This window comes from Salvelinus alpinus, chromosome 3 (assembly GCF_045679555.1).
Source record: "Salvelinus alpinus chromosome 3, SLU_Salpinus.1, whole genome shotgun sequence".
NCBI classification, from domain to species: Eukaryota; Metazoa; Chordata; class Actinopteri; order Salmoniformes; family Salmonidae; genus Salvelinus; species Salvelinus alpinus.
In genome coordinates this window covers 62,429,280-62,446,382 of record NC_092088.1, presented here as the reverse complement: position 1 = coordinate 62,446,382, position 17,103 = coordinate 62,429,280, and the positions used below count along the sequence as shown (strand labels likewise).

At 42.6% G+C, this 17,103-nt stretch overlaps 1 protein-coding gene across 2 annotated transcripts in view; it reads left to right on the top strand.

The window, feature by feature from the left end:
• The window catches only part of LOC139571089 (golgin subfamily A member 7B-like), a 44,106-nt gene extending 27,870 nt beyond the window's left edge, over nt 1–16,236 (top strand). For both annotated transcript variants that reach the window (XM_071393624.1, XM_071393625.1), the window contains 2 exons: nt 3,195–3,296; nt 15,732–16,236. In XM_071393624.1, coding sequence (XP_071249725.1) covers nt 3,195–3,296; nt 15,732–15,815 — 186 coding nt within the window. In that variant the 3' untranslated portion in view covers nt 15,816–16,236. The remainder of the gene's footprint in view (nt 1–3,194; nt 3,297–15,731) is intronic.
• Nucleotides 16,237–17,103: the final 867 nt, after the last annotated feature.

Below are 17,103 nucleotides of genomic sequence, written 5' to 3'. Positions count from 1 at the left end.
TTTGACTGTGCCTTTAAACAGCTTGGAAAATTCCAGAAAATGATGTCATGGCTTTAGAAGCAACATCTCAAGACATCAGTCAGGAAGTTAAAGCTTGGTCGCAAATGGGTCTTCCAAATGTACAATGACCCCAAGCATACTTCCAAAGTTGTGGCAAAATGGCTTAAGGACAACAAAGTTAAGCTATTGGAGTGGCCATCACAAAGCCCTGACCTCAATCCTATATAAAATGTGTGGGCAGAACTGAAAGAGTGTGTGCGAGGAAGGAGGCCGTACAAACCTGACTCAGTTACACCAGCTCTGTCAGGAGGAATGGCCCAAAATTCACCCAACTTATTGTGGGAAGCTTGTGGAAGGCTACCCGAAACGTTTGACCCAAGTTAAACAATTTAAAGGAAATGCTACCAAATACTAATTGAGTGTATGTAAACTTCTGACCCACTGGGAATGTGATGAAGAAACAAAAGTTGAAATAAATCATTCTCTCTACTATTATTCTGACATTTCACATTCTTAAAATAAAGTGGTGATCCTAACTGACCTAAGACAGGGAATTTTTCTAGGATAAAATGTCAGGAATTGTGAAAAACTGAGTTTAAATGTATTTGGCTAAGGTGTATGTAAACTCCCGACTTCAATTGTAAGCACCAATGCTTGATTAGTGCATAAACTATTATAAAGGATTAATTGCATGAAGAATTATTTGTGGAAATATATCCCAAAATTATTAATAATCATTTTTAAAAAAGTCCAGTTACAGCTTCTTTTGACAAATTGAAACCAAAAATAAAATAATAATATAACCAGCCAGGTGAAATTATTTGCTGTTTTCCTAAATAAAACCACCAGTGCATAAAAAATTGTAAAGGATGATTTGCAAAAATAAATAGCATATTTTAATTTTAGGTTTATTATTTTACTAGTTTTTGCTTCATAGCCAGAGTGGGCATGTGCTGAATGCTTGGACAGCGTGGATATTCTTTAAAAAAGTGACATTTGGAAATAGAGCTGCACCTCTTGACTTATGAGGATTATTTGACTAAGGTAAGTAATAGAAACTGCAGAATATGCTCTTTCTGATACTATATTGAAATCAACATATTTTACCTGCATGTGATTTGATAAAGTGATGATCCTTTCCCTGCATCTGTAAATTACAGATCTCTTCATGTACAATTTGACATCTGATAGGCCTGATAGTGTCACTCATTAGATTATTGTCCATTTAATCTTGTCTATAGGTTAACTCGTATTATGTGTGAAATTAGTTTTGGTATAGTTTAGGTGTAGTTTCAATGGGCTGGCTGTGCAGTTTCCCGCTCATAAAGTTGTATAGAGTCAGGATACAGTATGTTTTGCATTATTCTAAAGGCCTACTGCAACACATAGCATGTTTTAAATTAAATTAGTAAGTTACAGTAAAAAAAACAGTCATGTAACTGCGCGGTCAAATTATTAACATGAGCGCCAATGCTGATTAATAGGCATAACACAAACTCATCATTACACTATTGTTGTTTTAAATTAAATCAACCTCTTCACCCTCCTTTTCATTCAATTAGGCCTAATTTAAATTAAATTGTGAAGTAAGGTGCACAATTATCGCCCATTGCTGATCCTCAACACTGGGGCCCCTCAGGGGTGTGTGCTTAGTCCCCTCCTGTACTCCCTGTTCACCCATGACTGCGTGGCCAAACACGACTCCAACACCATCATTAAGTTTGCTGATGACACAACAGTGGTAGGCCTGATCACCGACAACGATGAGACAGCCTATAGGGAGGAGGTCAGAGACCTGGCAGTGTGGTGCCAGGATAACAACCTCTCCCTCAATGTGAGCAAGACTAAGGAGCTGATCGTTGACTACAGGAAAAGGCGGGCCAAACAGGCCCCCATTAACATCAACGGTGCTGTAGTGGAGCGTGTCGAGAGTTTCAAGTTCCTTGGTGTCCACATCACCAACAAACTAACATGGTCCAAGCACACCAAGACAGACGTGATGAGGGCACGACAAAACCTATTCCCCCTCAGGAGACTGAAAAGATTTGGCATTGGTCCTCAGATCCTCAAAGGTTTTACAGCTGTACCATCGAGCGCATCCTGACGGGTTGCATCAGCTAATGAAATGGCTTCCATTTCTATTTGCATGGAACGCTGCTGCTACTCTCTGTTATTATCTATGCATAGTCACTTTAATAACTCTACCTACATGTACATATTACCTTGACACCGGTGCCCCAGCACATTGACTCTGTACCGGTACCCCCTGTATATAGCCCCGGTATTGTTATTTACTGCTGCTCTTTAATCATTTATTATTCTTATCTCTTACTTTTTTTTGGTATTTTCTTAAAACTGCATTGTTGGTTAAGTGCTTGTAAGTAAGCGTTTAACTCTAAGGTCTATACCTGTTGTATTCGGCGCATGTGACAAATAACATTTGTTTGATTTTGATTTGTATTGATTTAACAACCCTGTAACTAGCCTTGCACAAGCCTTGGCAGGAGCAGGAGCAGGAGCAGGAGCTTATCTCCTATTTCTGTAGCGTGAGGCAGCTGATGAACAAGTACACGCTTTGGACGCAGGGCCCAGGAAGTTCAACCAAACACTGCAGACAGTTCATCCAAAAATGGGAATTACACTGAAAAAAGGGCATCTCAACAATTACCAACCAAAGTCTCCAAATTATGGACCAAAGCTTTTAAATGGAAAAGAGAGAAAAGTTTAGAAAAGTTCAAACGGGGAAAAACTCTGAGTCATCAATTCAGGTTTATCTAATTCATTGGGTCTCACTCAACATGAGTTCTTTTGAAGTGTGTGTTAGAATAACGTAGTGTCCTTAGAGCATAATAGAAATACACTGGGTTTTGCTTATGTTAGGGCTTTAGACTGGATAGAGACAAGCAGCTGTAGACAGAAAGACAAGCAGACATAGACAGAAAAAAATTGTGCAAAGTAATTTCTTCCATCCATAATTTCTTCCACTCTGTGGGGCACATGAGGGGGAGGGTAAAGAGGGGTGCAAATGTAAAAGCAAGGGGCAAGGATTTATAGCCTTGTCCTCATTTCACCTCTTACATATTTTATTCTAAGCAACATCCTCTCCATCTCTCCCTCATCCTTCTCTCCTCTCTCTCTCACCTCTATCTCCTTCTTCTCCCTCTGCCTCTTTCTCTCTCCTCTCACTCTGTCAGGTATTGAAGAAGATCTCAGGGTATATCCAGGAACAGAATGAGAAGATCTACGCTCCCAGAGGTCTGCTACTGACTGATCCTGTAGAGAGAGGCATGAGAGTCGTATCCTTTTTGAGCAATACATTGATCTATTGTTACGGCAGGTCTTCTTACCAAAAGTTAGCGATTTGATTATAGGGGTTAGGGTTAGGTGTCTTTCAAGACATAGATTTCCCTAAAGTTGACTGCTGGTGATTAAAGTGACTAGGCAAAGCCTCGTAGAGTAACAGTTTAGAGGGTTAGGGCGACTTCAGTGTGGTTGTAGCCCACTAAAGATAGTTTTAGTTTTATGAAGACCTTGTTTTCTTCCTCCTTTTCTCCCCCCTGGCCCTGCTCTCTCCTCTGGGGCCTCATTTATAACCGTTGCATAAATGTAACACTACTGTAAATATCTGCGTGCCTCATTTCTGAAAAGACTGCGCACGCACAAAAATATTGAGTTTTATAAACTTGGCGCACGCGCCCGTTATAAATCAAGACCTGTCGTAAAAAAGTGAGTGTGAGGGCCTCCCGGGTGGCGCAGTGGTCTAGGGCACTGCATCGCAGCGCTAGCTGCGCCACCAGAGTCTCTGGGTTCGCGCCCAGGCTCTGTCGCAGCCGGCTGCGACTGGGAGGTCCGTGGGGCGACGCACAATTGGCCTAGCATCGTCCGGGTTAGGGAGGGTTTGGCCGGTAGGGATATCCTTGTCTCATCGTGCTCCAGCGACTCGCGGGCCGGGCGCAGTGCGCGCTAACCAAGGGGGCCAGGTGCACAGTGTTTCCTCCGACACATTGGTGCGGCTGGCTTCCGGGTTGGAGGCGCGCTGTGTTAAGAAGCAGTGCGGCTTGGTTGGGTTGTGCTTCGGAGGACGCATGGCTTTCGACCTTTGTCTCTCCCGAGCCCGTACGGGAGTTGTAGCGATGAGACAAGATAGTAATTACTAGCGATTGGATACCACGAGAAAAGTGAGTGTGCGAACGAACATTATAATTCCGCTTGAATAACGCCCATAATTCACCTTTTATGGTGACTAATAATGCCCTTATTTGCTGTATACTTTGGAAGTATTGGAATTAGGCCAAGACAGTATCTAAAGGAAATAGCAATGGCGAACATTATAAAATATCTGTAAATATCTGTATATCTGTATCTGACTGCAAGACAAAATCAATTGCAAATAGTTGTGGACCTGTAAAAAGATCGCTTGAATGCAATAATGTTTTGCATTCACTTTTTTCCTTGAATCTACAGTAGCTTATCTATTTACTACTGTGACTTGGGTCCAGTTAAATGAAAGATCCGACGAATGGTAGCCTATACTAACTTGTTGTAGGCCTATAGGTTATTTTGTGAGTGGTCTATAAAACCATCAAAGTCAGAAAAAATAAGGAATTTATTCTGCAATGATCATGGAAATGTAATACTCCAATATTTCACAATAATGCCTTGCGATCTGGAGGGCAGCCTTTTGCATCCTCCCAATGGTCCAACTGTGGGAACTGTACCCTTGCCGATATCATGTACAGTAATGGTTTGAGAACATTGCTAGATTTGAAAGATACAGACACATTACCAGGCAACTTTTTTCTTTCCAATTATGGGATTTATAAATAAACTATCTGGGCTCTGTCGTAGAAATGCTAATCAAAGGGAAGAGAGACTGCAGATTCTTTCAAACAACACTTTATTAGAAGATTTGCAAAAATGGAACAATTAACTACGCACTAAAACAGTTGTGCAGTTAAGGCCCAACGAACAGTGTCGGTTCTCAGCTTTTATAGAGAAGCACATCCTTTTTGTAGACGTGGCAGTCAGCAGATAGTGTGTAAAAGGCAATTAGTTGTCTGTGCAGATTTAAGATAGCACAAGGTTGATAGCCCGAGGGCTGAGCCGTCTAACTGCATTCACAAAAGCAAACACTATAATGTGCTCCTTTCTGCAAGTTTCCATACATGTGACTTTCTGTAGATAGTAAACCCACGGGATGTCACATGCTGCGGTCGCACCAAAACTGACCTTACCTATACGCCCAGTCTTATGACTAAGTCCCACAAAGTTTGTATCAGGTTAGAAAGACACTAGCATATAACAATATACTATTATTTCAGCTGTAAAACAAGGAATAGCATGACTAATTATGTAATTTCCCATGGCAGCTCTTGAAAGGACTGATCTCTATGATATATAAACAACTTTTGGAAAGCTCATATTCTGAGCTAGCCATTAAAAAAAGTATGGTTCACAGATCTAATTGAATCTGAACCACCCTTTAACTGTTAGAATCCAAGATGGCGTAGCAGTCGGATGTGTCTTTGTCCTGTCTTGTCCCGTGTAAATAGTATTCGTATTTTTCGTATACATTTCGTATTTATTTTAATTTCACTTTCCATCTAGGAACTGAATATACATTCCTACATTCCGCCTCACCCAATGTGGTACGGACCTGCTATTTTTTATATACTTTAGAACCGTAACCACAATCAGAAGCTAGCCAGATAACTAGCTACTAGCTAGTAGTCAGTTAGCCACTGCCGCGGTCTTCGCCTTTAACTCGGACACAGCCAGCTTCAATACCGGGCCGATACCTGCCAGTCTGCAAGCGCGATATCAACCCAGAGCATATAGGACTGCTTTTTCTCTACCACATCACCGGATTCCTGACGCAAGCTCTGGACAATTACACCGTATTATCACAGCTAGCTAGCTGCAACCGAGTGGCTACTACTGGCTAACACCTCTGTCCCGAAGCAAGCACCAGTTAGCCTTGAGCTAGCCTCGAGCTAGGCCCATCTGCCGGCTAGCTGCAGCGCGATATCAACCCAGAGCATATAGGAATGCTTTTTCTCTACCACATCACCGGATTCCTGACGCAAGCTCTGGACAATTACACCGTATCATCACAGCTAGCTAGCTGCAACCGAGTGGCTACTACTGGCTAACACCTCTGTCCCGAAGCAAGCACCAGTTAGCCTTGAGCTAGCCTCGAGCTAGGCCCATCTGCCGGCTAGCTGCAAGCGCGATATCAACCCAGAGCATATAGGACTGCTTTTTCTCTACCACATCACCGGATTCCTGACGCAAGCTCTGGACAATTACACCGTATCATCACAGCTAGCTAGCTGCAACCGAGTGGCTACTACTGGCTAACACCTCTGTCCCGAAGCAAGCACCAGTTAGCCTTGAGCTAGCCTCGAGCTAGGCCCATCTGCCGGCTAGCTGAAGAGCTAGTGCCACTGCCACTGCCACGAAGCTAGCACCAGTTAGCAAACACTATTCTACAATTCACAACCTCTCTTTCGCCATCGCCATCTGGCTTGGATTCTCTGTCGACACAACCACGTCTGAGCAGACCCCCTCCGTCTGAGCAGACCACCCCCCGGGCTACTAACTTTACACGCCGCGTGCTAGCTTAGTGGAGGCCTCCTCTGCTCCATCTACGGCTGCCCCCTGGACACTATGATCACTTGGCTACATAGCTGATGCATGCTTGACTGTCCATTAATTCACGGTACTCCATTCTGTTTATTTGTGTCTTATCTGTCGGCTCTGTGCTTTAACTCAGGATCTGTGTGTAGTTAATCCGACCCTCTCTGCCTAGTCATCGCCATTTTTACCTGTTGTTGCTGTGTCAGACTAGCACCCTGTTATTGCTGCTGTTATCTTACCTGTTGTTTTAGCTAGCTCTCCCAATCAAGACCTGCAATCACTTTATGCCTTATTGTATGTCTCTCTCAAATATCAATATGCCTTGCATACTGTTGTTCAGGCTAGTTTTCATTGTCATTGTTTTGGTTTGCAATGGACCCTGTAGTTCCACTCTCCGTACCTCTGATACCCCCTTTGTCCCACCCCCCACACATGCGGTGACCTCACCCATTGAGACCAGCATGTCCAGAGATACAACCTCTCTTATCATCACCCAGTGCCTGGGCTTGCCTCCGCTGTACCCGCGCCCCTCCATACCCCTGTCTGCACATTATGCCCAGAATCTATTCTACCACGCCCATAAATCTGCTCCTTTTATTCTTTGTCCCCAACGCTCTAGGCGACCAGTTTTGATAGCCTTTAGCCGCACCCTCATCCTACTACTCCTCTGTTCCTCGGGTGATGTGGAGGTAAACCCAGGCCCTGCATGTCCCCAGTCACCCTCATTTGTTGACTTCTGCGATCGAAAAAGCCTTGGCCTCATGCATGTCAACATCAGAAGCCTCCTCCCTAAGTTTGCCTTACTCACCGCTTTAGCACACTCTGCCAATCCTGATGTCCTTGCCGTGTCCGAATCCTGGCTTAGGAAGGCCACCAAAAATTCTGAGATTTCCATACCCAACTATAACACTTTCCGTCAAGATAGAACTGCCAAAGGGGGAGGAGTTGCAATCTACTGCAGAGATAGCCTGCAAAGTTCTGTCATACTTTCCAGGTCTATGCCCAAACAGTTCGAACTTCTAATTTTAAAAATTTATCTCTCCAGAAATAAGTCTCTCACTGTTGCCGCCTGCTACCGACCCCCCTCAGCTCCCAGCTGTGCCCTGGACACCATCTGTGAATTGATCGCTCCCCATCTAGCTTCAGAGTTTGTTCTGTTAGGTGACCTAAACTGGGATATGCTTAACACCCCGGCAGTCCTACAATCCAAGCTTGATGCCCTCAATCTCACACAAATCATCAAGGAACCCACCAGGTACAACCCTAAATCCGTAAACATGGGCACCCTAATAGACATTATCCTGACCAACCTGCCCTCCAAATACACCTCTGCTGTCTTCAATCAAGATCTCAGCGATCACTGCCTCATTGCCTGTATCCGCCACGGGTCTGCGGTCAAACGACCACCCCTCATCACTGTCAAACGCTCCCTAAAACACTTCTGCGAGCAGGCCTTTCTAATCGACCTGGCCCGGGTACCCTGGAAGGATATTGACCTCATCCCGTCAGTTGAGGATGCCTGGTCATTCTTTAAATGTTACTTCCTCACCATATTAGACAAGCATGCTCCGTTCAAAAAATGCAGAACCAAGAACAGATATAGCCCTTGGTTCACTCCAGACCTGACTGCCCTCGACCAGCACAAAAACATCCTGTGGCGAACTGCAATAGCATCGAAGAGCCCCCGCGATATGCAACTGTTCAGGGAAGTCAGGAACCAATACACGCAGTCAGTCAGGAAAGCAAAGGCCAGCTTTTTCAAGCAGAAATTCCCATCCTGTAGCTCTAACTCCAAAAAGTTCTGGGATACTGTAAAGTCCATGGAGAACAAGAGCACCTCCTCCCAGCTGCCCACTGCACTGAGGCTAGGTAACACGGTCACCACCGATAAATCCGTGATAATCGAAGACTTCAACAAGCATTTCTCAATGGCTGGCCATGCCTTCTTCCTGGCGACTCCAACCTTGGCCAACAGCCCCGCCCCCCCCGCTGCTACTCGCCCAAGCCTCCCCAGCTTCTCCTTTACCCAAATCCAGATAGCAGATGTTCTGAAAGAGCTGGAAAACCTGGACCCATACAAATCAGCTGGGCTTGACAATCTGGACCCCCTATTTCTGAAACTGTCCGCCGCCATTGTCGCACCCCCTATTACCAGCCTGTTCAACCTCTCCTTCGTATCATCTGAGATCCCCAAGGATTGGAAAGCTGCCGCGGTCATCCCCCTCTTCAAAGGGGGAGACACCCTGGACCCAAACTGTTACAGACCTATATCCATCCTGCCCTGCCTATCTAAGGTCTTCGAAAGCCAAGTCAACAAACAGATCACTGACCATCTCGAATCCCACCGTACCTTCTCCGCTGTGCAATCCGGTTTCCGAGCCGGTCACGGGTGCACCTCAGCCACGCTCAAGGTACTAAACGACATCATAACCGCCATCGATAAAAGACATTACTGTGCAGCCGTCTTCATCGACCTGGCCAAGGCTTTCGACTCTGTCAATCACCATATTCTTATCGGCAGACTCAGTAGCCTCGGTTTTTCTAATGACTGCCTTGCCTGGTTCACCAACTACTTTGCAGACAGAGTTCAGTGTGTCAAATCGGAGGGCATGTTGTCCGGTCCTCTGGCAGTCTCTATGGGGGTACCACAGGGTTCAATTCTCGGGCCGACTCTTTTCTCTGTATACATCAATGATGTTGCTCTTGCTGCGGGCGATTCCCTGATCCACCTCTACGCAGACGACACCATTCTATATACTTCCGACCCTTCCTTGGACACTGTGCTATCTAACCTCCAAACGAGCTTCAATGCCATACAACACTCCTTCCGTGGCCTCCAACTGCTCTTAAACGCTAGTAAAACCAAATGCATGCTTTTCAACCGTTCGCTGCCTGCACCCGCACGCCCGACTAGCATCACCACCCTGGACGGTTCCGACCTAGAATATGTGGACATCTATAAGTACCTAGGTGTCTGGCTAGACTGCAAACTCTCCTTCCAGACTCATATCAAACATCTCCAATCCAAAATCAAATCAAGAATCGGCTTTCTATTCCGCAACAAAGCCTCCTTCACTCACGCCGCCAAACTTACCCTAGTAAAACTGACTATCCTGCCGATCCTCGACTTCGGCGATGTCATCTACAAAATAGCTTCCAACACTCTACTCAGCAAACTGGATGCAGTTTATCACAGTGCCATTCGTTTTGTTACTAAAGCACCTTATACGACCCACCACTGCGACCTGTATGCCCTAGTCGGCTGGCCCTCGCTACATGTTCGTCGTCAGACCCACTGGCTCCAGGTCATCTACAAGGCTATGCTAGGTAAAGTGCCGCCTTATCTCAGTTCACTGGTCACGATGGCTACACCCACCCGCAGCACGCGCTCCAGCAGGTGTATCTCACTGATCATCCCTAAAGCTAAAACCTCATTTGGACGCCTTTCCTTCCAGTTCTCTGCTGCCTGCGACTGGAACGAATTGCAAAAATCTCTGAAGTTGGAGACTTTTATCTCCCTCAACAACTTTAAAAATCTGCTATCCGAGCAGCTAACCGATCGCTGCAGCTGTACATAGTCCATCTGTAAACTACCCACCCAATTTACCTACCTCACCCCCCATACTGCTTTTATTTATTTACTTTTCTGCTCTTTTGCACACCAGTACCAGTATCTCTTCTTGCACATGATCATCTGATGATTTATCACTCCAGTGTTAATCTGCTAAATTGTAATTATTCGATTTATTGCCTACCTCATGCCTTTTGCACACATTGTATATAGATTCTCTTTTTTCTACCATGTTATTGACTTGTTTATTGTTTACTCCATGTGTAACTCTGTGTTGTCTGTTCACACTGCTATGCTTTATCTTGGACAGGTCGCAGTTGCAAATGAGAACTTGTTCTCAACTAGCCTACCTGGTTAAATAAAGGTGAAATAAAATAAAAAAAATAAAAAACTGGAAAATAATATTTAAAAATGACTTTGGCATCCCGTAATCCGAACCAGAACCTTATACATTTTAAGTTTGTTCACAGACTGTATTTATACTGAACAAAAATATAAATGCAATATGCAACAATTTCAAAGATTTTACTTAGTTACAGTTCATATGTAACTCACCACATGGATTTGGTCTTAAGTAGCAACATTTCAAATTGTGTTTTTTACATTGGATAAAAGTAGAGACTACAAAATGCTATATCATACACTTTTTTGAGGAACAATGGGAAAGTAATTCTGCTTTGAAATTGATAAACTTGTAAACTCACTTTTGAAAAAATGGCCTTTGAATGATTTGGTATCTAGTGAAGAGCTCTTTGGCTACACCCATTCAGCATCGTTCACACCCTCTTAAGCTTTAGCCCCACCCATCTTGTTTCGCTCTCCGAGCGTTCAGAGCGCACACTTGACGCTCTGGCCAATGATTTGTTTACCTCTGGATAACATGAAACAGCCTAACCAGCTCTGCTGGCAACAATTTCATTACGCTTTTTTGCCGACGTTTACTGACACCGGCCATATTCAACGGGTGTTGTACACTTTAGCTTAAGACATGTAGCTAACTAGCTAGCAAGGTAAACAATGAAGCTAGCTAGGTAAACAACCTGTAAGATCACACACTTCACGTAACGTTAGCTAACGAGCCAGCCAGCTAACGTTAGCTAGTTAAACAACAATGAAATTAGTGCCAAATCATGTTGTTACTACCCTGCATGAATCTGCTGGGAGCTAACCAACCAGGTTCAATGTTAGCTAGCTAACATTAGGCTCTAACTAGCAAAGCAAACAGCTCCTTCAAAACTTGAGATATCTGTGGCATTGTGTTGTGTGACAAAACTGCACATTTTAGAGTGGCTTTTTATTGTCCCCAGCACAAGGGGCATCTGTGTAATGATCATGCTGTTTAATCAGATTCTTGATATGCCACACCTGTCAGGTGGATGGATTATCTTCTCAAAGGAGAAATTCTCAGTAACAGGGATGTAAACAAATGTGTGCACAAAATTAGAACAAAATAAGCGTTTTGTGCATATGAACAATTTCTGGGATCTTTTATTTCAGCTCATGAAACATGGGACCAACACTGTATATGTAATCATGTTGCGTTTATATTTTTGTTCGGTAAAATACCAAGGAAATGTTTTACTATGAAATTGGCTGCAACTGTTGTCTGTGTCCCCTAAATCAGGTAGGCACATTCCTTCATATGATGTGGGAGTGCCCTGCAGTTAGTGTCTTCAGAAAGTATTTACACCCTTTGAATTTTTCCACATTCTGTTGTTACAGCCTGAATATGTTTTTTTAGATGTTGTGTCACTGGCCTATACATACTACCCCATAATTTCAAAGTGGAATTATGTTTTTAGAAATGTTTACAAATTATTTAAAAAGGAAAAGCTAAAATGTCTTGAGTCAATAAGTATTCAACCCCTTTGTTATGGCAAGCCTAAATAAGTTCAGAAGTAAAAAATGTTCTTAACAAGTCACACAATAAGTTACATGGCCTCACTCTATGTGCAATAATAGTGTTTAACATGATTTTTGAATGACTACTTCATCCCTGTACCCCACAAAGACAAGGGAGGTTTTCCAATACCTCGCAAAGAATGGCACCTATTGGTAGATGGGTAAAAAAGCAGACATTGAATATCCCTTTGAGTATTGTGAAGTTATAAATTACACTTTGGATGGTGTATCAATACACCCAGTCATTACAAAGATACAGATGTCCTTCCTAACTCAGTTGCCAGAGAGGAAGGAAACCGCTCAGGGATTTCACCATGAGGCCAATGGTGACTTTTAAACAGTTACAGAGTTTAATGGCTGTGATAGGAGAAAACTGAGGATTGATCAATAACATTGTAGTTACTCCGCAATACTAACCTAAATGAGAAAGTGAATAGAAGGAAGCCTGTACATAATAACAATATTCTAAAACATGCATCCTGTTTGCAATAAGGCACTAAAGTAAAACTGCATAAAATGTGCTGAAGAAATTAACTTTATGTTCTGAAAACAAAGTGTTTTGTTTGGGGCAAATCCAACACAATCCATCACTGATTACCACTCTTCATATTTTCAAGCATGGTGGTGGTTGCATCATGTTATGGGTATGCTTGTCATTGGCAAGGACTAGGGAATTTTGGGGGGATAAAAAGAATAGAGCTAAGCACAGGCAAAATCCTAGAAATTCACCTTTCAGCAGGACAATAACCTAAAACACCACACCAAATATGGAGTTGCTTACCAAGACGACATTGAATGTTCCTGAGTGGTTTAGTTACAGTTTTGACTTAAATAGGCTTGAAAGTCTATAGCAAGACTTGATACTGGCTGTGTACCAATGATCAACAACCAAATTGTCAAAGCTTGAAGAATGTTTTAAATAATTATGTGCAAATATTGTACAATCCAGGTTTGCAAACACACATCTGTAATCGCTGCCAAAGGTGATTCTAACATGTATTGTTTCAGGGGTGTGAATACTTATATGAATTAGATAGTTCTGTATTTAATTTTCAAAAAATGTGCAACATTTTCTAAAAACATGTTTTTACTTTGTTATTATGGGGTATTGTGTGTAGATGGGTGAGAAAACCATCAATTGAATACATTTTGAATTCAGGCTGTAACACAATGAAATGTATAATAAATTCAAGGGAAATCCACCCAAAACCACTAATTCCCTTAATTTACAGTGTTAAATGACACTAACTTTTTTGTGAACTAATGTTTCATTTTGGCCTTATAATAAGGTTGGTAGCAACATGGAAAATCGCTGTGGAAATCTGTTTCAGCTCATGTCGACTACAAAATCCACAATTCAATGGTCTCTATGGGCTGACTGGCTAGCTAGCTAGATAGATAGATAGCAAACATAGCTACACACAATAATTCAAAAGACATGTAGCATGTAACGTAGCTAGTTAGCTGTAAAATTGCCTAAACAAACTGCATTATCAATTTAGGAGTCTACAATCTCACCATGTTCAACCTGCAGATCGATGTGACTCACAGAGTGGAGTCTAACATTCGCAATGGCAAATATACTTTTGAAGAGATGGGAAACGTTGCCCATGGTACAGTACATCAATGGGACGCACAGTGCGTTCCTTGTGATTCTGGGACAAGGAGCTCTATCCTTCAAGGAGTAAATGGGAGTGTATTGGGCGCTAGACCAAACATTAGCACAAATTTCATCAACACGAAGTACAATATTACAAATATTTTCTGAGATGTGCGATAATTAATTTGCTATCTGTAGTATCATATAGCTTTGGAATCGTGACATTACGTACTTTAGAGGAAAATAAGCATGTTTCTCGACATACAGTATACACTGACTTTGAGACGGGATTGCGTGGTGATTAGCTTTGCAACTGCATGACGCAGCATGACAACGTGAAGGCAATTGGTCGACAGTCTGCTGGATGGGGTGTATACGTTCCTTAATTCATTGGATTCCTATCTCCTTTCTGTAATATCTCTGACAACTCCAACATGCAATGCACCCTGGACTAAAAAGGCAGACTCATAGGAAAAATGTTCTAGACCCTTCGTTAAATTACAAGTTTCTTGAGATAGGAATATTGCAAAAATATGATCAATGGCTCATTTGAGAAAAGTCTATAGCAAGACTTGATACTGTATGAAAGACGGTTCATGATCTAAAAGTTGTATTCCTATTAACTTCCAGTGTAGTGAGGCGACTTTATCACGGTGCTACGTAATATCGTATCACGGTGCTACGTAATACCGACCGGATTTCTGCCTGCTTGAACACCAATAACTCAGATACACATAAAAACATAAAATTACCCAAGGAATCAATAGAATATCACTCAGAGATGCACAAAAATCAATCAACCAATCAAATATATATATAAAGCCCTTTTTACATCAGCCGATGTCACAAAGTGCTATACACTAGCCCAGCCTAAAACCCCAAACAGCAAGCAATGCAGATGTAGAAGCACGATGGCAAGGAAAAACTCCCTAGAAAGGCCTAGGAACCTAGGAAGAAACCTAGAGAGGAACCAGGCCTCTTCTGGCTGTGCCGGGTTGAGATTATAACAGGACATGGCCAAGATGTTCAAACGTTCATAGATGACCAGCAGGGTCAAATAATAATAATAATCACAGTTGTAGAGTGTGCAACAGGTCAGCACCTCAGGAGTAAATGTCAGTTGGCTTTTCATAGCCGAGCATTCAGAGTAAGAGACAGGTCAGTGTTCCATAGGCAGGCAGACAGAACAGTTGAAACTGGAGCAGCAGCACGACCAGGTGGACTGGGGACAGCAAGGAGTCATCAGGCCAGGTAGTCCTGAGGCATGGTCCCAGTGCTCAGGTCCTCCGGGAGAGAGAGAATTAAAGGGAGCATACTTAAATTCACACAGGACAACGGATAACACAGGAAAAATACTCCAGACATAATAGACTGACCCTAGCACCCCGACACAAACTATTGCAGCATAAATACTGGAGGAAAAAGCAATACAACATTCAAAATATCTTACCCTTTCTTTAAAAGGATGAATACTTTCTAAAGGCACTGTAATTGGGGTTGGGGGAATGGAATGGGAGTTTGAGGGTGGAGGCCCAATTTTTTTAAGTTTTCTTTTCCTGTTTATACTGAATTTATTATTACTTAAACTCTGTATTTATTTCTTACAGTTTTTTTTTATTTTGAGTGGCAGCCTACAGGTTTTTTTTAAATAAACATATGATTTTTTTTAATGAAGACTAAAATCACCAGGAATACAGCAAAAATGTGTTTAATTTAGGAAATCTGTTCCCAAGTATTCCCACACAAAAAAGAGACATATGTGATCGTGTCTCAATGTAATCAAGGTATGAAATTATTGTTATTTTAAAATACAATCTATTATTTGGCTTAGTTTTGGTCAATTTGCAGTGTACAAATTATTAGAATGATTTTCCGTCTCCCCGACCATTCGCTCAGAAAAATATTGTCCCGTGGCTGAATCTAGTTGCCTACCCCTGGCCTAGAGTATACCCCTTATCCCATATCTGTGTACATATATTACCCCCTTCCCTCCCACTCCTTAACCCCTGTGCCCTCCAGATCGAGGTGAGTGTGTTTGAAGACCGCGGTTCGAGCGGCTCTAGCCCCAGCAGCAATGTGTCGTCTGGAATCAGCCAGCGGTGACTGGAGGAACAGCACCAGGGATATGGGTACCAACAACACGACCACCACCACCACAGAGGCAGCGGATCCCTCATCAACATCCGCATGCTGAAACATGAGAGCACACGCTTCTGAATATAGATGTATATGTAATCAATATACTATCTCTAGTTATGAGTATAGATGTGTATGTAATCAACATACCATCCATTGTTCTGAGTATAGATGTATATGTGATACAGGAAATAGATATTGAATGTATATACTATCTATAGAGTCAGGAAGGAGAGAGAGAAAGGCCAGGGTGTGTAGGCTACTCTCAACAGGAAACTGAAGTACCATGAGGCCAGGAGCTGACACATGCAATGATATAATGTTCAAGCAGGCACACACACTACTTGGTGTGTCAAACACTATAAACACACATCTTTGAGTATCTGACCGTATGCTTACACTCATATTTCTGCACACTTTCCCAACCATCTACTCCTTTACCCATTATCATTCTACTTTTTCACCATTCCCTGTGTTTCCATGAGTTTAATTATGATCATTATGCCATAGCCAATACATCACTGTCATCCTCAGTTGCGTTCAACATTCAATCGTGAGCAGCAAAAAACAATTGTTATCACTAGAATTGACTATTTTGAAGCAACATTATAACTACAGCGGTAGTATAACTATCACGTTGAATGCTGGCAACTTACTGGTAATCTTCTGGAAAAAAACACTTCATTTCAGACAGTGCGAGAACGAGGTCAGTGCATTGTGAATGTTGACTTGTCCTGCCCTGTTCTATTTGGACCTACTGCTTCAGCTTTCAGTGTGTTTGTGAAGGACTGCTAGTTATTATTGGTAATATTACATGTATCTGTCTGGGACTTCAAACTGAAACACCTTGGATTATTTATCAATGCTCATTCAGAGCATTGGGTGCTGATGATCCACATCGCAACCGGAGGTTACACTCACACACGCAGACGCATGTGCAAAACACACAGACTCATACACACAGGCGCATATGCAAACATACACTCACACACACACACATGCACACACAGGCAAATGCGCAAACACACACACACACACACACCTGTGGCCACTGGCCTTGCGTTCCTGCAAACAATATCCTGGCAGCCACATATCCATGTGGTCTCAGGTCACACACACACAGGCACATACAGTGCATTAGGAAAGTATTCAGAACTCTTGACTTTTTCCACATTTTGTGACTTTACAGCCTTATTCTAAAATGTATTAAATCTTTTTTTCCCTCATCAATCTACACACAATACCACATAATGAC